The following is a 20,762-nucleotide window of genomic DNA, read 5'->3' on the forward strand; positions in this document are numbered from 1 at the left end:
TCACTCACTCATCGTTGGTTTACATTGTATCAAATACTACGGGAGAAAGAAAATGACTATTGTTATATATCTGCTTTTTAACATTAGCACCACTGGAAATAAATAGTTAAATTCGCACACATACTACTCAAAAGAAGTTAAGGACCACCCGATTCGTTCATATTACGAATGTTAATCTGTCATGCCAGAGTAGTATATATATATATACATCCGAACATGTGCAGTGGAAATGTATTACAAATTCCTGTTTGTGTCAAATCCAATATCAATACATGTGATATCGGCTGAATCAGTCGACATGTGGAAGAGGGTAGTTTTCCGCATTTTGCGATTATCTGTTTGATCTTGGTGCGGGTCCATGCGTGATGTCACGCGATGTCGGACCTCTGAGAAACTGATATGTATTTGAATCTACTCAGCCTATGGTATTTACACCTGTGTGGAATGGCGTCTTCCTGGTGCGTCACAGAGGGATGGGGTTTGGTTGTATGGGGAATGCAATGAAATCCCCTTTAAAGTCAGGATTGACAGAAAGACGAATAAAGACAATAGAACCTTTGAATGTAAGAATGTTCCCAAATGTAAGCCTTCCGAACGTGGTTTTCAGGAGTAATGGGGTTTTACTTCTTGCGTGAGGGCTATTTGGTACATGTAGTTTTCTGTGCAGTAAGCAGATTTCTAGCTAAACCACTGCAATCATAAATTATTTGGTTTGGTTGGTTGGCTGGTTTGTTGTTTAACGCCGCACTCAGCTATATGACGGCGGTCTGTAAAAAATCGAAATATGAGCACTGATCCACGCAATTGGGATCGATGACATGCATCAAACAAGTCAGCGAGCCTGACCACACGAACCCGTTTGTCGCCTTTTACGACAAGCATAGTCGCCTTTTACGGCAAGCATGGGTTGCTGAAGACCTATTCTACCCCGGATCTTCACGGATCCAATCAGAAAATAGAAAATAGCTTTAAATATTGTTTACAGTGGCGTTAAACCACACTATTTTCTATTTATTTATTTTTTAATCAGAAAATAGAAAATAGCTTTAAATAATTTGAGTATAAACCGTGAGTGTGGTTTAACGCCGCTGTCAGCAATATTCAAGCTACTGAAACGCCAAATTTGTAAAAATCGTCGATTTGCCAATTAAGACACGAGTGGCTTATCGTATGATCGTACCCGTGAAGATCCGGGGTAGAATAGGTCTTCAGCAACCCATGTTGGCCGTAAGAGACGACCTACGGGATCCGGTGGTCAGCCTCGCTGAATTGGTTGATGACCCCCATCAATTAGCTGGGATATTGCTCAATTCGGCGTTAAACAACAAACAAACAAATATAGTATGGTCGACCCACACAATCAGCCAGGCAACACCGATATCACCCGCTACTCATTTTAGAGTCGTGCTATATTGTTTTACCTCATTCTGATATAAGCTAATGCACTTACGTACCCTGGTGAAGGTACAGGTGGTTTACGTACCCTGGTGAAGGTACTAGTGGTTTACGTACCCTGGTGAAGGTACAGGTGGTTTACGTAACCTGGTGAAGGTACTGGTGGTTTACGTAACCTGGTGAAGGTTCAGGTGGTTTACGTAACCTGGTGAAGGTACTGGTGGTTTACGTAACCTTGTGATGGTTCAGGTGGTTTACATAACCTGGTGATGGTTCAGGTGGTTTACGTACCCTGGTGAAGGTACTGGTGGTTTACGTAACCTGGTTAAGGTACTGGTGGTTTACATATCCTGGTGGTGTACGTACCCTGGTGAAGGTACTAGTGGGTTACGTACCGTGGTGAAGGTACAGGTGGTGTACGTACCCTGGTGAAGGTACTAGTGGGTTACGTACCCTGGTGAAGGTACAGGTGGTTTACGTAACCTAGTGAAGGTACTGGTGGTTTACATATCCTGGTGGTGTACGTACCCTGGTGAAGGTACTAGTGGGTTACGTACCCTGGTGAAGGTACAGGTGGTTTACGTACCCTGGTGAAGGTACAGGTGGTTTACGTAACCTGGTGATGGTTCAGGTGGTTTACGTACCCTGGTGAAGGTACAGGTGGTTTACGTAACCTGGTGAAGGTACTGGTGGTTTACGTACCCTGGTGAAGGTACAGGTGGTTTACGTAACCTGGTGATGGTTCAGGTGGTTTACGTAACCTGGTGATGGTTCAGGTGGTTTATGTACCCTGGTGAAGGTACTGGTGGTTTACGTAACCTAGTGAAGGTACTGGTGGTTTACATATCCTGGTGGTGTACGTACCCTGGTGAAGGTACTAGTGGGCTACGTACTCTGGTGAAGGTACAGGTGGTTTACGTACCCTGGTGAAGGTACAGGTGGTTTACATAACCTGGTGATGGTTCAGGTGGTTTACGTAACCTGGTGAAGGTACTGGTGGTTTACGTAACCTGATGAAGGTACTGGTGGTTTACGTAACCTGGTGGAGGTACAGGTGGTTTACGTACCCTGGTGAAGGTACAGGTGGTTTACGTAACCTGGTGAAGATACAGTTGGTTTACGTAACCTGGTGAAGGTACTGGTGGTTTACGTACCCTGGTGAAGGTACAGGTGGTTTACGTAACCTGGTGAAGATACATTTGGTTTACGTAACCTGGTGAAGGTACTGGTGGTTTACGTAACCTGGTGAAGGTACTGGTGGTTTACGTAACCTGGTGAAGGTACTGGTGGTTTACGTAACCTGGTGAAGGTACTGGTGGTTTACGTAACCTGGTGAAGGTACTGGTGGTTTACGTTCCCTGGTGAAGGTACAGGTGGTTTACGTAACCTGGTGAAGGTACTGGTGGTTTACGTAACCTTGTGATGGTTCAGGTGGTTTACATAACCTGGTGATGGTTCAGGTGGTTTACGTACCCTGGTGAAGGTACTGGTGGTTTACGTAACCTGGTTAAGGTACTGGTGGTTTACATATCCTGGTGGTGTACGTACCCTGGTGAAGGTACTAGTGGGTTACGTACCCTGGTGAAGGTACAGGTGGTTTACGTACCCTGGTGAAGGTACTGGTGGTTTACGTACCCTGGTGAAGGTACTGGTGGTTTACGTAACCTGGTGAAGGTACTGGTGGTTTACATATCCTGGTGAAGGTACTGGTGGTTTACGTAACCTGGTGAAGGTACTGGTGGTTTACGTAACCTGGTGAAGGTACAGGTGGTTTACGTAACCTGGTGAAGGTACAGGTGGTTTACGTTCCCTGGTGAAGGTACAGGTGGTGTACGTACCCTGGTGAAGGTACTAGTGGGTTACGTACCCTGGTGAAGGTACAGGTGGTTTACGTAACCTAGTGAAGGTACTGGTGGTTTACATATCCTGGTGGTGTACGTACCCTGGTGAAGGTACTAGTGGGTTACGTACCCTGGTGAAGGTACAGGTGGTTTACGTACCCTGGTGAAGGTACAGGTGGTTTACGTAACCTGGTGATGGTTCAGGTGGTTTACGTACCCTGGTGAAGGTACAGGTGGTTTACGTAACCTGGTGAAGGTACTGGTGGTTTACGTACCCTGGTGAAGGTACAGGTGGTTTACGTAACCTGGTGATGGTTCAGGTGGTTTACGTAACCTGGTGATGGTTCAGGTGGTTTATGTACCCTGGTGAAGGTACTGGTGGTTTACGTAACCTAGTGAAGGTACTGGTGGTTTACATATCCTGGTGGTGTACGTACCCTGGTGAAGGTACTAGTGGGCTACGTACTCTGGTGAAGGTACAGGTGGTTTACGTACCCTGGTGAAGGTACAGGTGGTTTACATAACCTGGTGATGGTTCAGGTGGTTTACGTAACCTGGTGAAGGTACTGGTGGTTTACGTAACCTGATGAAGGTACTGGTGGTTTACGTAACCTGGTGGAGGTACAGGTGGTTTACGTACCCTGGTGAAGGTACAGGTGGTTTACGTAACCTGGTGAAGATACAGTTGGTTTACGTAACCTGGTGAAGGTACTGGTGGTTTACGTACCCTGGTGAAGGTACAGGTGGTTTACGTAACCTGGTGAAGATACATTTGGTTTACGTAACCTGGTGAAGGTACTGGTGGTTTACGTAACCTGGTGAAGGTACTGGTGGTTTACGTAACCTGGTGAAGGTACTGGTGGTTTACGTAACCTGGTGAAGGTACTGGTGGTTTACGTAACCTGGTGAAGGTACTGGTGGTTTACGTTCCCTGGTGAAGGTACAGGTGGTTTACGTAACCTGGTGAAGGTACTGGTGGTTTACGTAACCTTGTGATGGTTCAGGTGGTTTACATAACCTGGTGATGGTTCAGGTGGTTTACGTACCCTGGTGAAGGTACTGGTGGTTTACGTAACCTGGTTAAGGTACTGGTGGTTTACATATCCTGGTGGTGTACGTACCCTGGTGAAGGTACTAGTGGGTTACGTACCCTGGTGAAGGTACAGGTGGTTTACGTACCCTGGTGAAGGTACTGGTGGTTTACGTACCCTGGTGAAGGTACTGGTGGTTTACGTAACCTGGTGAAGGTACTGGTGGTTTACATATCCTGGTGAAGGTACTGGTGGTTTACGTAACCTGGTGAAGGTACTGGTGGTTTACGTAACCTGGTGAAGGTACAGGTGGTTTACGTAACCTGGTGAAGGTACAGGTGGTTTACGTTCCCTGGTGAAGGTACAGGTGGTTTACGTAACCTGGTGAAGGTACTGGTGGTTTACGTAACCTGGTGAAGGTACTGGTGGTTTACATATCCTGGTGGTGTACGTACCCTGGTGAAGGTACTAGTGGGTTACGTACCCTGGTGAAGGTACAGGTGGTTTACGTACCCTGGTGAAGGTACAGGTGGTTTACGTAACCTGGTGATGGTTCAGGTGGTTTACATAACCTGGTGATGGTTCAGGTGGTTTACGTACCCTGGTGAAGGTACTGGTGGTTTACGTAACCTGGTAAAGGTACTGGTGGTTTACATATCCTGGTGGTGTACGTACCCTGGTGAAGGTACTAGTGGGTTACGTACCCTGGTGAAGGTACAGGTGGTTTACGTACCCTGGTGAAGGTACTGGTGGTTTACGTAACCTGGTGATGGTTCAGGTGGTTTACGTACCCTGGTGAAGGTACTAGTGGGTTACGTACCCTGGTGAAGGTACAGGTGGTTTACGTAACCTGGTGATGGTTCAGGTGGTTTACGTACCCTGGTGAAGGTACAGGTGGTTTACGTAACCTGGTGAAGGTACTGGTGGTTTACGTAACCTGGTGAAGGTACTGGTGGTTTGTGAAATATGAAAAGGATAGCGGCATGTTATTGACCCCTATAAAACACACACAAAATAAAATACATTATTTTGGATAAATAAAGATCAACATAATTATCAAACAAATGTTAGTTGATTAACGCCAAAGTCAGCGAGTCAAACCACCCGATCCCGTTAGTCGCCTCCTCCCTTGCCGCTTGTTAAGACAAGCCCAGGTTATTGAAGACCAATATTAACCTACACGGTTGTATAATATATTGACAAAGATTTATATGAATAAGAAAGCCATATATATTAGATTATATTGCATTCAGTGGTGCAAATGCGCACATGGAATAACGACTAGCTCACTGACAATATAGATGCCGGTGTATGTTGCGCAATTTGGTGCTAGATGACAACTATGGGGAAAATTGCTAGGGCTGTCCACGACACATGCTATTCCTGCAAGAAAAAAACCCAAACCGGAGGTGTTCGCAATCCTTTTTTTATTTTCCGCGGATACACACCTAAGTAAATTTCTGACAGTTTTTTCTTTCACAGTTTAAAAAAATGCAAGCGACCATAATCATGAGAAATGTTTAAAAAAACGTATGAAAAATAACAAAATATTACCGTTATAGTTTAACACACAGGCACTCAACATACATATCTATTAAGAGTATATATAACACATTTTGTTCAGAAGTTTGTTGTTTAACGCCGCATTCAGCATTATTCCAGCTGTATGACGGCAGTCTGTAAATATTCAATTGTGTCTGGACCAGACATTCCAGTGATGGGCACTCGTCGCTATATGGCTGAAATTATGCAGATGCAACGTTAAATTTTAACTCACTCACTCAGTGATGGACATCAGGAACATCGGGCTACTCAGTCGGAATATGATGACATGCATCACCCAAGTCAGCGAGCGTGAACACCCGATCCCGTTAGTCGCCTCTTACAAGCAAGGGTAGCTGAAGATCAATTCTAACCCGGATCTTCACGGGTCGTGTTCATAAGATATGGGTTGTCACATCAATATTATTAACACAGGTTAACACTAGTTAATACTACACTCAGACGAGCCAATTGTGCATGATTCCTGTTCTGGGGGAAATGTCAGAAATTCATTTTTAATATATGTATTCCTCTACTAAACCACGTCTTCCTTCTTCAGTTGGGGTAAAGAATAGGAAGTTTTGTAACTGATGGTAATTACATTCAGGTGGGTTGTGTATATAAAGACTCGCTGGCGGTTGTACCGTTACAGAACCAGCACTACCGATCACTACAGTGACAACTAGAACAACATTATAACAACAAGAACAACAGTATAACAACAAGAACAATGATGACCTTAGTCGCGGTGAGTCTTACTTGAAGAAATACAACATACAAATTATTACACAAGAAATCTAAATAAGCATATCATTAGTACAATGAGTTATTTTAATCCAGTTAGAAATATTATATTGTTTCTCATTACTTTTTTGAAATCTAAATTTTGAGTTTTTGGTATATAAATTGCGAGGCAGTAGAAGGTATACGCCCACGTTTGATGGTGGCAACAACTGAAACAAACAAGAAATGGTTATTCGATGGTGATGTATTTGATTCGGGTATCATTGCTGTGTTTTTTAACTGAAGTTTGCAGTGTTTCGGCAATTGTTTTCAGCCTAATAACAATTTCATGAGGTTTGAAATCTTGTGGTCAAATCCAATTAATTGTAGATATTTTTACTACTTTAGAAAGTTTCAAAGGTTATAAAAAAATGGAATTTTAATAATTACGCTGACCTCTTTTGGGCGGTCGGGTAGCCTAGTAGTTAAAGCTTTCGCTCATCACGCCGAAAACCCGCGTTCGATTCCCGACTTGGGTACAATGTGTGAAGCCCATTTCTGGTGTCCCCCGCCGTGATATTGCTGGAATATTGCTGAAGGCGTCGCAAACCATACTCTCACTCACTCTTTTGGTCACGTTGGCTGTGGCTCAAAGTTTAAAGAGATGGTTTCCGAGGCCAACGCTAGGTTTCACAACAGATGTTTCACTTTGACAAGGCATATGCAAGATGTTGGAATATGGTGCAAAAACGAAATTTGAATTAAAAGTTCGTCCTAACTGTGCTTAGAAATGAATAAAATAATAGCGGCGGTTGGGTCATTTGAAACAAGGACTATATTTTAACAAGCTTTATTTCAATTAGGACGTTCCTAATTGCGTTGAACAAATGAATACGTATTTCGATATAGTTTGAGGTAATGTAAGAATCACTCTTATAAACATCAGATGTTAGTGCTGTCGCGAACTTTGACCCACCAGTCAAAAGGAAGTCGTCCCTAGCCAATCAGAAAGCAGCTTTCACGAGATTTACGACACTACGTAATTCCATTCAAGGCTACGCTTTGAAAAATATTTTGATAAAGTTCTCGATTCAAAATCTGAAAACTGAAAATTCTAGAATGTCTAAAAGATCGTCTTGCAGTACTTCCCACTGGTTATGGCAAGTCTGTTTCATATCAAATGTTTATCCCATTGATTTTGATTGTTTGCTTGTTTTACGCCGCACTCAGCAATATTTCAGCTATATGACGGCGGTCTGTAAGTGTTCCAGTCTGTACCAGACAGTCCAGTGCTTGACATCAAGAGCATCGGTCAACTCAATTGGGATCCGATGACATGCATCAACCAAGTCAGCGAACCTGACCACCCGATCCCGTTAGTCGCCTCTTACGACAAGCATAGTCGCCTTTTATGGCAAGCATGGGTTGCTGAAGACCTATTTTACCCCGGATCCACAGGGTTCTTCATCCCACTGAAGCGAGAGATAGGCGATGGTTTTGACGGAATAAATCGTACAGTCCTACGGGAAGCCTTTTTAAGGCCATCTGTTTAAGATACTTAAGTCGAAATGTCAAGAAAATGATCTTGAAATTTCAACATAAAATCTTTAAATTGCAATCACATTTCAACTTAGTATCATGAAATTTCAACTGAGTATCTTGAAATTTCAAGAAACAAATTAAAACAACAACAAATGTCCTTTTAGGCTTCCGTACAGTCCGGTCATTGGCGCTAACCTATTCGAGGTTGCATTATCAACATTCGGACTTTTAGTCTCGCGATCTGACTGCTCGGATGTAATAACGTGAACTGGGTCTTCTGCAAAACTACCTCGCCACCAACTATTGCTGCAGTGCTGCCTCAAGGTGATGCGAGTGGAGACAAGTTTTGGAAACATTGTAACTCGCTCGATAAACTCGATCCAACAAGGAAGATCATATGCTTTTGCATCCAATCAGTGTAAATCGATGTTTTATAGTTACACGGTAACTGTGATGTACTATCGTTTTCATAAGGTTCAAATTGACCAAGGCTCTTGCTGAAGGTGACCAGTGAAGATTCCGGGATAGAAAAGGTCTTCAGCAACCCATACTTGCCGTATAAGGCGAATATGTTTGTCGTGAAAGGCGACTAACGGGATCGGGTGGTCAGGCTTGCTGACTTGGTTGATACATGTCATCGATACCAATTGCGTGAATCGATGCTCATGATATTAATCACTGGATTGTCTGGTGCAGACTCGATTATTTTATAGACCGCCGTCATATAGCTGTAAAAGTGCTGAGTGCGGCGTTAAACAACAGACAAACAAAATATTGCTGAAGGTCCGTAATAATCCGTAATAATCGAATCGAATAATCAGACAATCCAGTGAGTGATATTGTGAGCAATGATCTACGCCGTCGGGCTGCGGCGACATGGAATCAACCACGTGAGTGAGTGAGTGAGTTGGGTTTAACGACGCATTTAACAGTACCACAGTTATATCGCGGCGTGTCAGCTTTATGTGGGAGGAAAGCCCGAAGTAATGCAGGTCTCAGACGTTTACCACTTCGGTGAAACCCACGAGCACGGGTATGGTGCTGAAAAACCTAGAAACATAATCGGGGGGAACCGGGATTCGAACCCACAATCATAGCTTTCTGGCGTGCCCAAAGGACGTGTACAGCGAATCGCGGCGCCTTAGACGACTGGGCCACCCGTGCCCCCGAATCAACCAAGTCACCAAGCCTGACTGCCCGATCCATTAAGTCGCCTAAACGACCAGCAAAGGTTGCTGTGGACCAATTCTATCCTGGAATTCCAGTGGAACTATAAACGAAGGGCAACGAGGTGGTAATCTGTCGTTCAGCTTAGAATCGTATGAAGTCTTCACGGTAAAACAATTCATCATTCTAGTTTCGCTTCGTTTGTTACAGGTGCTGTTTTCATCGCTAGTCTTCCACGGAGAATTATTCACAACCGTCACCACTCAATGCAGCGGCACTTGTCTGGAGTCGCCGGAAATCCGGGCTCTTAGAAGCGCGGACGTCAGAGAAAGCAACGTGATAGACCTGTGTGAAACGTCACGTGGTTCGGAATTTTGCACATGTCAGATCGATGTGGATCCTGATCGAATTCCAAAGCGAATTGAAAAACGTTCTTGCGACTGCTCTCGATACTGTGGTATAAGAAGGACAGGCAGATGTCGCAGTATCCACCACAACCAAATAGTTTTTCAGCGTCTGAACCGCTGTAATGAGAAAGGCTATTACATGTATGAGAAAACGATCCAGAATGTTTCAGTTGGATGCGAATATGTACCTTCTGAGACAGAACCTGCAGATCAGATACATCCGCAACTATGATTTCCCCAGATTTCTCCAGATTCTATGCCGGAAAACATTTTTAATATTTTATATTTGTGACTAATTATTACATTTTTTCAATGTTTAAACTATTAATTCATTTTAAAATAGCACCCATGCTTGTCCTCAAAGGCGACTATGCTTGTCGTAAGAGGCGACTAACGGGATCGGGTGGTCAGGCTCGCTGACCAGCTTGATGCATGTCATCGATCCCAATTGCGTGGATTGTTGCTCGTGATGTCATTCACTAGAATGTCTGGTCCACTCTCGATTATTTACAGACCGCCGTCATATAGCTGGAATATTGCTGAATGCGGCGTTAAAATAACAACAAACAAACATATCATTTTCAGATACTGAAAAGGGGTGGACTGTCGGTTAGTCTTGATTTTCAAATTCGATAATCGATGTAGAATCACGTGGTTCACAGTACGAGGATTTCACTAAAGGAAAACAACAAAATTATATATCCTTGGCAAATTTAAAGGCCGTTTTTGTGCTTTAAAGAATTACTTTAACAATTCAACACAATTTAACAGTTTGATTTTGATCGTGTCTTGGCCAGACAATCCAGTGATTGACATCATAAGGATTGATCCACGCAAGCGGGACACGATGCCCTGCAATCAACCAGGTCACCGAGCCTGATATTCTATTTACATGTAATGTGATCGAGCTACCGATTACCAAGATGCCAAGGTGATTGGCCCGATCATCTAACGATACAAATGTCCATCAATTAATGCCCACTATAATAAACCCCCTATGTACTTTTATGTATTAATTGGTAAATAAATTAAAGACAAATGCACAAAAATATTTTATTTTTTCTTGAGCCTTGAAAACCAAGGGATTGACGGATGCACATCCAACGATATGCTGATGATTTGTGGGTGGTAGTTGTGAGACCCGGATGTGCTCTGTTAGCCAATCACGTCCACGTGAGTACCACAGGGTGGTTCAACGTTGTAGTCCCAATCGCAGTACTGGTATTTTTCGTTGAAAACAAGAACTTGAAAAGAAAGGCATGTCTTTGTATCAGACAATAAGTTATCATTTTAGACTTGGTAGAAAGAAATTTGTTAACTGAGATTGTCAGTGGCTGTACCCCTGATGGGGGTTGATATAGTGTAAAATGATTGTACCCCGAAGAGGGTATGTAAGTTGGTTGGTTTGTTGTATAATGCAGCACTCAGCAATATTCCAGCTATATGACGGCGATCTGTAAATAATCGAGTCTGGACCAGACAATCCAGTGAATAATATCATGCGCATCGATCCACGCAATTGGGATACAATTACATACATCAACCAAGTCAGCGAGCCTGACCACCCAATCCCGTTAGTCGCCTTTTAAGACAAGCATAGTTACCTTTCACGGCAAGCTTGAATTGCTGGAGAACAAGTCATGCGAAATAGTTTTATTACTGTCACATTTTTAATCGTAGAATATGTGTTATTTTAACTTTCGGATACTTTTGTCAATTATCGACAACACCTGAAGGGATGATGTAAAAAATCCTGCTTGGGTCCATGCAGGTAGCAATGGTACTGAAAGTCCCCATGATCCCTATGTGGATCTCCCTTTTTTTATTGTGTTGTTTACTGATGATGTATTATTTTAAATGTTCTCAACAACTATTAAATCGAATCTGATATTCTAGTTATTTTACTGTCCGTCGAAGACAAGTTTGATTCACTCTAAAACATATGTATTAATAATTTCTAACTTCTCGTCACGATATGGCTGAAATACTGCCGATGTGACGTTAAATTTTAACTCACTCATTTGCTATTTCTAAAAACAAGACTATATTTTTTTGTTTCACTGTATCACTTAGTGCATAGTGTTTGCGATGAGGGACAGCTTTGATCAGACACTACTGCAGTTACATCGATGGAACTTTGCAAGCTTATCAAGATCTATTTATGAAGACTGAGTTCGAAAATTTGCGACATCAATGTTATGATAGCCCCGACCTAAAATAGTTATAACAAGGAATTCAGTCCAAAGACATATTTTTGTTTGACCTATAACTTGAAAACTAGATTCTTTTCAAACTTGGTGATTTTTTGTTATACCTAAAGCAGAGGTGCAGTACGAAGTTTGATTTAAATATTTGGATGTTTTTGTTGAAACATGTATGCGACCTATAACTAGAAATCTTTGGATTATTTACACATTTAGGAAGTAGTTTCCATACTTATAGACGCGGTGCCGTGCAAAGTTTGATTTTGATATGTGTATTTTCTAAAAAAAAGATTTGGTTCATGTTTTGAACTTAGAATACTTCAACATTTTGGCGACCTTAACTTTAGAGACTACGTCATGGATTCTTTTCCAACTGGGGGTACATTTTCTATACGAGTAGGAGAGGTTGGAGTTCGAAAAGCAGATTTTCTGACAAATATGTTGAGCGCATTTAGAGAGAATTAAGAGCATGGTCAAAAGTTAAAATATCACAATACAGGGAACATTTGTTACTCCTCACTACACGTGTACCAAATGTCATTACACGTGTACCAAATGTCATTACACGTGTACCAAATGTCATTACACGTGTACCAAATGTCATTACACCTTTACCAAATGTCATTACATTGTTAATGAAAATGGCTGCGTAATGGCCACAGATAGGGTATTTTTTCAATATGGCTGCCGTAAAAACGAATTTGAACTAGTTGAACGAATTCGGGTGTCATTGGTGGGAACAAGCATGTGAAGTTTCAGTTTTATTGGTCCAGTGTTTCCTGAGGTGTTAACGTCTGACGCCGGACATGGAGACACTGACATAAGCACACTTGACTTTTAGTCAGGTGAGCTAAAACGTGATTAGTCCTATGTTTGCGTTACCTCCAGGACAGTAGTTGTGTCCAAAGAAGACTCCCCCGAGGCAGGTGTAGTACGTTTTGCACCCTTCTTTCGTGTCTGCATATTTCTGGTCTGCCTTAGTGTGGCAGTCGATATCTTTACCACACGGCCATTTGTTTTTCTCAGGTCTGAAAGCAAACACGAGGGCAGTTAGCCCACTATTAAATATTCTAAGGAGGAGGTTGGCCCGGATTTTGGGTTTTGGAAAGAGACAGGAATTTTATGGGTCACTACTTCCAAACATTCATTTTATTCCGTGAAAGGTTTTTTTTAACTTAAAAAGGCAAATGGTCGTCTATGGCGAAGCAAATGCCCCTTTGGCGTGCCAGAAACCTATGATCGTGGGTTCGAATCCCGGTTCCCCCTGATCATGTTTTCTAGGTTCGACAGCACCATACGCGTGCTCTAGTGTTTCAACAAAGAGGTTAATGTCTAAGACCTGCATCACAGGGCTTTCCTCCCACATCAAGCTGACCAACGGTGACACAACAGAAACGCAATTTAAAGCGACGTTGGACCAAACTCTGTTACTCACTCTTGACCTGTGAAGATCCGGGGGAGAATAGGTCTTCAGCAGCTCATGCTTGCCGTAAAAGGCGACTAACGGAATCGGGTGGTCAGGCTCGTTGATTTGGTTGATGCATGTCATCGATCCCAACTGCGTGGATCGATGATCATGATATCAATCACTGGATTGTGTGGTCCAGATTCGATTATTTTACAGACCGCGGCGTTAAACAACCAACCAACCAACCACTCTTGACCGTATTTCATTCTACAACACCATCTCTATGTACGTTATGTAAGAACCCTATGAGAGTGAATAAGTGAGTTGGCTTCAACAATATTTCAGTTATACCACGGTGCGTCAGCTTAATGTGGGAGGAAAGTCCGAAGTGATGCACGTATGATAACCTTTACGACTTTGGCAAAACCCACGAGCACGGGTATGGTACACCTTGAAACAATAATCGGGGTTAACAGGATTAGAACCCCCAATAATAGGTTTCAGCGAATTGCGGCGTCTTAGATGACTGGGGCACCCGTGACACGAGGAATTAAGGGTGAACTCACATCATGTCACTTTAACCCACGATCACAGGAGATGAGTGAGTGAGTGAGTGAGTTGGATTTAAGGCCGCTTTTAACAGTATTTCAGTTATATTGCGGCGTGTCAGCTTAATGTGTGTAGAACGCCCGAAGTGATTAAGGTCTCAGATGTCTAACACTACGGAGAAACCCACGAGTACGGGTATGGTGCTGACAAACCTAGAAACATAATTGGGGCGAACCGGGATTGGAACCTACAATCATAGGTTTCTGGCGTGCCCCACGGGAGATAGAAACTTACTTGATACATTTGCCGTCCACGGGGCTAAATACCTCGGTGGAGTTGCACCTGATCTGCACGGCCTGATTATTTTCATCCTTGATGGTGTAGCTGAAGCAGGTGTACTCGAAGACGATCTGCTTGCCGCACACCAGCAACAACGCCGCGTCTGCAACAGTCGTCATGTTTGATTTTGTTTGTTGGTTGTTCAACTCCGCACTCAGCAATATTCCAGCTATATGACGGTGGCCTGTAAACAGTCGATTCTATACCAGACAATACAGTGATTGATATCATGAGCATCGCTTCACGCAATCGGGAAACGATGAGATACAGCAACCATGTCAGCGAGCCTTACCACCCGATCCCGTTAGTCTCCTCTTTCGACAAGCATAGTCGCTTTTTAAGGCAAGTATGGGTTGCTGAAGACCTATTCTATCCCGGATCTTCACGGGTCCGACATGTTTGAAACAACGCAGTCAGCAACATTCTAGTTTTATCTAGTCCGCCCGTACAATTATCCAATCTGGACAAGGGGAACCAGTGGTTGATACTATGAGCATTGGTCCTCACCGTCGGTTTATGAATCAACTTAAAATTAATAATCGACTGGATAACTTCTTGTGTTGTCTGAAATGTGGGATAACCTAGTGTCTGTAGCGTTCATCTTACGAGTGATATTATTGTAATATTGCTAAAAATGATGTTAAGCCATACTCAAACTATCTCCCATAGAGACTTGCCTTGGACAAAATAATGTTGATGCAATGTTCTATTATTCGATTTGGTGATTGCACTTTCAAAATATTGAGCTTTCTTTCCTCACAAAATAAACTAACTGAAATACTGTCTAAACGGCCTTGAATCCAATTCGTTCACTCATACATAAATATCATGTCATATCAAAACATGTTAAAAGACAGTACTTGTCGTTACCCAGCCTAGCCTGGCGCTTGGCATAAGTGGATAAAATATTGACTGGCCTGCTAGGAGTTAGTATACTGTGTCTGAGTGGGGTATCCATGTTTAACTGCGGCATGGTTTGTTTGTTTGCTGTTAAACGCCGTACTCAGCAATATTCCAGCTATATGACGGCGGTCTGTAAATAATCGAATCTGGACCAGACAATCCAGTGATTGATATCATGCGCATCCATCAACGGAATTGGGATCGATGACATGCATCAACCAAGTCAGCGAGCCTGACCACCCGATCTTGTTAGTCGCCTTTAACGACAAGCATAGTCACCTTTTACGGCAAGCATGGGTTGCTGAAGAACTATTTTCTTCTCGGATCTTCACGGCTCCAGTCCTTTAAAAAAGCGTGCGTGGCATGGTACTATATTTTAACTGGGATCGGTGGACATCGCGTCCTATCTCAATCACTGGATTGTGTGGTCCAGACACGAGTATTTACCTTAGTCGCCTTTTACGACAAGCATAGTCGCCTTTTACGGCAAGTATGGGTTGCTGAAGACCTATTCTATCCCGGATCTTCACTAAGACAATAGATCTATAATTATATTTATGTTTTCATCTAGATGAACAGAACACATAATATAATATTTCAGCAAGTTCATAATATGATTATGAATGTGATCCTTGAAATTGATTGTTTAGTTTTGAGAGAAAATTGACGTCGTCACTGAAGAAGAGGCCAGTTAAACCTAAGTTAGAATGTATTGTTTTGATAGGAAAGTGATATTATGTTAAGTTTAAGACACCAAAATTAATGTATATCTTTGAAATAATTCTAGGTAGATCTACAAAATCACATACCCATGTGGGTACCAAATCAATAGAAATGTTGGGTACAAAAGTCACCACTGTACATTTCAACTGGTTTTCGTGAATCAATGGGACAAAAACAATTCGTCTGAATGATTCCTTTGCTCATTTCAAGACAAGAATTTGTTTTACATAACAAAACAGGCACGTTTTGACCTAAAAATATATAAAAATGTGAAAAATATGGACACCTCAGAAATGAGGGCTTATAAAGTTATAATTCTACCTAATTTGTCACATGGTTTGACTTAGGTCTATCTAATAAAAGTCCTTATGAAAATCTTTTTTAATTTTTTTTATGACACTGACATTTCTGGCACTTAGACAAAGAGTATTCAAGGAAAGACAGATATGTTTTTGAATGAAAATATGACTTTCCTTTATAATTCTTTTTTAAATGATGACAGGGGAACTTTTATACACACCAGCTGAGGAAATTGTGATACTGTGATTGCATTCAAGGGAAAAACAGGTTGGATGCAGTACCTGTATGTATAAAATAGACCACATAAGCATCTCCTCCCTGACAATATAATCATAGCAATATTTGTACTCTGTTTTGTATGTCAATGTTTTAATTAGTCATGTTCATGTTTTGTACCCTGCCCCTGTGGGTGTTTTGTACAATAAATATTCTTCTTCTTCTTCTTCTTCTTCTTCTTCTAAGGTGAACAAAAGTAATGGATTGCCTGACTGGAAAAAATACATCTGGCAAGGGTAAACATGTACACAGGCACGTTTCTTTTCATTCCAAACAGAAGACTGAGATAGCATTTTTTAGAAATATATGGCTAACTTACCAGCTTATGTGCCACCACGGTTCTTGTGATTAAACAAACAAAAATGTCATGCACTGTTACAAGTACTGTTACTGTAATTTATGTATCATATTCCTATGAAATTATGTTTCAGAATTGTTTTATTTTCGAAACAAACCACTTAATGCACAAGATCAATGTCCATATGAGTTTAGTATGTATATGTTAAGGATCTGATTTGTTCATTATTCATGGAATACCAAAATTAAAATGATGACATCAGAGAGTTACTTAATCACATAGTTGATTTTCAGAGTGAAAGATAATAATTGTTGAAAAAATATGTTTAAACTAAAGATAATAATTGAAGTTCGATCAGTTACACTGTGCTGATGCAAAGACCAATATTTACTGTCCACACACACTGTGGAAAAAAATAACTACTAAATATAACTTAAAATTTTAAAACCTGTAAACAGCTGTAAATAATTAAACAATTACAAATCTATCATCAATGCGCAATCATGGTGGTCTTCATATTTTTGGAATAAATTGAGAAATCCTTCGTGAAGCTTTCTAAAATCATGCTAGAATCTATGAATGTATTGCCGGAAGGAAAACTATCCCAAATGTAATGTGGAACTAACACCGAAAATATATGTACGTAGCATTTTATTGCTTATATATACCCTATCATATTCAGCAACGCGGGGATGTTATTTTGAAACACGTTTTGTCAAGCCCATTTTCGCGCACCTGTTGTAGAGGGTGATCTTGCTGATCGACGATATGTTACGTGGGAAACACTTGTTGTAGTGAATTCGAAACTTATCAGCGTGTACATCGCAGAAATAAGAATCATGTCCCATTTATATTCACAGTAACATTGAATGGTGATTCTTAAATATCAACAGAAGTTCAAATAAAAGATACAGAGAAACTTGCACGTGGCATGTTGATTTATCGTCTACCGTTTCCGGGTCACGGGAGCATGCAAGGTCAAACGGATTAACTAATACGCGAATTATATCGTCAAAGTCACATTTTTATTTCATGTTAGTGGTGATTACTGATACTGTGTATCGACTTATGTTTTTGCTGTATGTGATAGGGGAACTATTTCAAAATATACTGTAATTGCTTTTTTACGAAAGATTATCAGCAGACTACCCCTCTCTGTGACATCACATCCAGTTATTGAAATAGTGCTGTCAGAATTCACGATCTTTATTTTCGTTTTTCTCCCGTCATATTAATAGGAATATGACGAATAAAACATTCTTCGATTGAGAAGGTCGTCAACTTTCGCCAAGTTATATTTATAAAGGCAATGAAAACTTTGTTGATATTAACATAGCAATAAATTATGCGGAGGTCGGGCGAAGCGCGCCATGTTTGATTTTAGGACGTCTGCTAGCATCATGACACGGGTTGTTTATTTTTGTATATTGTAAATATTCAACCAAAACGCTTGGAATTAGGATTAGTGAATATTTATGTTATTAATTGTTTCCTGCAAATTTTATAACATGACACGTCAGATTAACCTGAATATTCGTATTTCTGCAACCGACATGACCTCGAAAATTCAGTTATTTTTCTTTTTAACGTTTGGATAATGAATTTACTGAAATGGTTCACAATTTACCATCGCGCTGTTATTTGCCGATAAAAAAACCCCGAACTTTTACTCAATTAAAATTAAGATATCGGAGATATGATTATTGAAATCAATTTGCACAAATCTTACGATATTAACGATATTATATTAGGTTCCTAGCATGAAATGCAAACCACCTTCAATAACGCAATTCAGGTAAGTTCAAGAAAATTTACAAATTTTGTGTTCGCTTTGGTCTTAACCTTGGTATCATTGAAAACATCGGGATATTTTTATATAGTACTGTGTAGTTTTCTATCAGGAATAAATGTGCAAAATATTTTTTTTCAATTGGCCCTTGTTTAATGAGGCACCGACCGTTTGAAATCACCCACCCTCTTCAGAGCGCCTTATGCTAAAATTATTTCAGCAGGCAGGGGTGAGAAGTGTGAAAATTCAGCAGGCAAAAGGTTAAACAAACAAAACAAACAAATCTAAAGGACTTAATGTCGTGTTTCTGACGTCACATTACTAGTGTAAAAAGGTTTAGGTACAAGCTGACATAACCAAGACAGTTATCTAAGGGTCAAGACCCATTATCTGACAACAAAACATTAAAAACTTACTGAAAATTAAAATTCCGTAGGTCCGCATTTCACCACTTGCACAATCGCATGGAAAGGCTTGTCTCGCCAAGGGTCAACATATGTTACTTCACAATACTATTCACAGACATGTAGATTGTACTATCTGGAGGTCGCTATGAGGTTCCGACACACGACTGTGGTTGGAGTTGGGGTCGGGATGTTTGGTATTACGCCGCTTTTAGCAATATTCCAGTAATTCCAGTAATAAATATCACGGCGGGGTCACCAAAAAAGGGTCTATTCACTGAAGACTCTTAACTAATATTTGAATTATGTACCATTTGATACATATATATATGTATGTATGTATGTGTGTGTGTGTGTGTGTGTGTGTGTGTGTGTGTGTGTGACCCGTGAAGATTCCGGGGTATAGGTCTTCAGCAGCCCATGCTTGCCGTAAAGGGCGACTATGCTTGTCGTAAAAGGCGACTAACGGGATCGGGCGGTCAGGCTCGCTGACTTGGTTGATGCATGTCATCGATCCCAATTGCGTGGGTCGATGCTCATGATGTCAATCACTGGATTGTCTGGTCCAGATTCGATTATTTTACAGACCGCCGTCATATAGCTGGAGTAGTGCTGAGTGCGGCGTTAAACAACAAACAAACAAAATATTGCTGAAGGTCCGTAATAATCCGTAATAATCGAATCGAATAATCAGACAATCCAGTGAGTGATATTGTGAGCAATAATCTACGCCGTCGGGCTGCGGCGACATGGAATCAACCACGTGAGTGAGTGAGTGAGTTTGGTTTAACGCCGCCTTTAACAGTATTACAGTTATATCGCGGTGTGTCAGATTTATCTGGGAGGAAAGCCCGAAGTGATGCAGGTCTCAGACGTTTACCACTTCGGTGAAACCCACGAGCACGGGTATGGTGCTGACAAACCTTGAAACATAATCGGGGGGAACCGGGATTCGAACCCACAATCACAGATTTCTGGCGTGCCCAAGGGACGTGTACAGCGAATCGCGGCGCCCTAGACGACTGAGCCACCGAATCAACCAAGTCACCAAGCCTGACTGCCCGATCTATTAAGTCGCCTAAAGGACCAGCAAATTTAAGGTTGCTGTGGACCAATTCTACCCTGGAATTCCAATGGAACTATAAACGTCGTTAAGTCCAGCTTCGAATCGTATAAAGTCTTCACGGTTAAACAATTCATCATTCTAATTTCGCTTCGTTTGTTACAGGTGTTGTTTTCATCGCTAGTCTTCCACGGAGAATTGTTCACAACCGTCACCATTCAATGCAGCGACACTTGTCTGGAGTCGCCGGAAATCCGGGCTCTTAGAAGCGCGGACGTCAGAGAAAGCAACGTGATAGACCTGTGTGAAACGTCACGTGGTTCGGAATTCTGCACATGTCAGATCGATTTGGATCCTGATCGAATTCCAAAGCGAATTGAAAAACGTTCTTGCGACTGCTCTCGATACTGTGGTATTAGTAGGACAGGCAGATGTCGCAGTATCCACCACAACCAAATAGTTTTTCAGCGTCTGAACCGCTGTAATGAGAAAGGCTATTACATGTATGAGAAAACGATCCAGAATGTTTCAGTTGGATGCGAATATGTACCTTCTGAGACAGAACCTGCAGATCAGATACATACGCAACCGTGATTTCCCCATGACGTTTTCCAGATTCTATGCCGGAAACATTTTTGATTTTTTATATTTGTGACTAATTAATACATTTTTTAAATGTTTAACCTATTAATTCACTTTAAAATAGCAACCCATGTTTGTCCTAAAAGGCGACTATGCTTGTCGTAAGAGGCGACTAACGGGATCGGGTGGTCAGGCTCACTGACCAGCTTGATGCATGTCATCGTATCCCAGTTGCGTGGATTGATGCTCATGTGTCAATCACTAGAATGTCTGGTC

General features: G+C 41.6%; 1 protein-coding gene across 1 annotated transcript; it reads right to left on the reverse strand.

Annotated features, from left to right (window-relative positions):
* Positions 1 to 10,687: 10,687 nt before the first annotated feature.
* LOC124138700 lies at positions 10,688 to 18,972 on the reverse strand. Its single transcript, XM_046505501.2, has 4 exons — positions 18,854 to 18,972; positions 14,104 to 14,251; positions 12,735 to 12,880; positions 10,688 to 10,892 (listed from the first exon to the last, which is right to left on the reverse strand). The coding sequence occupies exons 1-4, from the start codon at positions 18,879 to 18,881 to the stop codon at positions 10,804 to 10,806; spliced, it is 411 nt and encodes a 136-aa protein (XP_046361457.1). The 5' UTR covers positions 18,882 to 18,972; the 3' UTR covers positions 10,688 to 10,803.
* Positions 18,973 to 20,762: the final 1,790 nt, after the last annotated feature.

This window comes from Haliotis rufescens, unplaced genomic scaffold (assembly GCF_023055435.1).
Source record: "Haliotis rufescens isolate VD_foot unplaced genomic scaffold, xgHalRufe1.0.p SCAF_15, whole genome shotgun sequence".
NCBI lineage: Eukaryota > Metazoa > Mollusca > Gastropoda > Lepetellida > Haliotidae > Haliotis > Haliotis rufescens.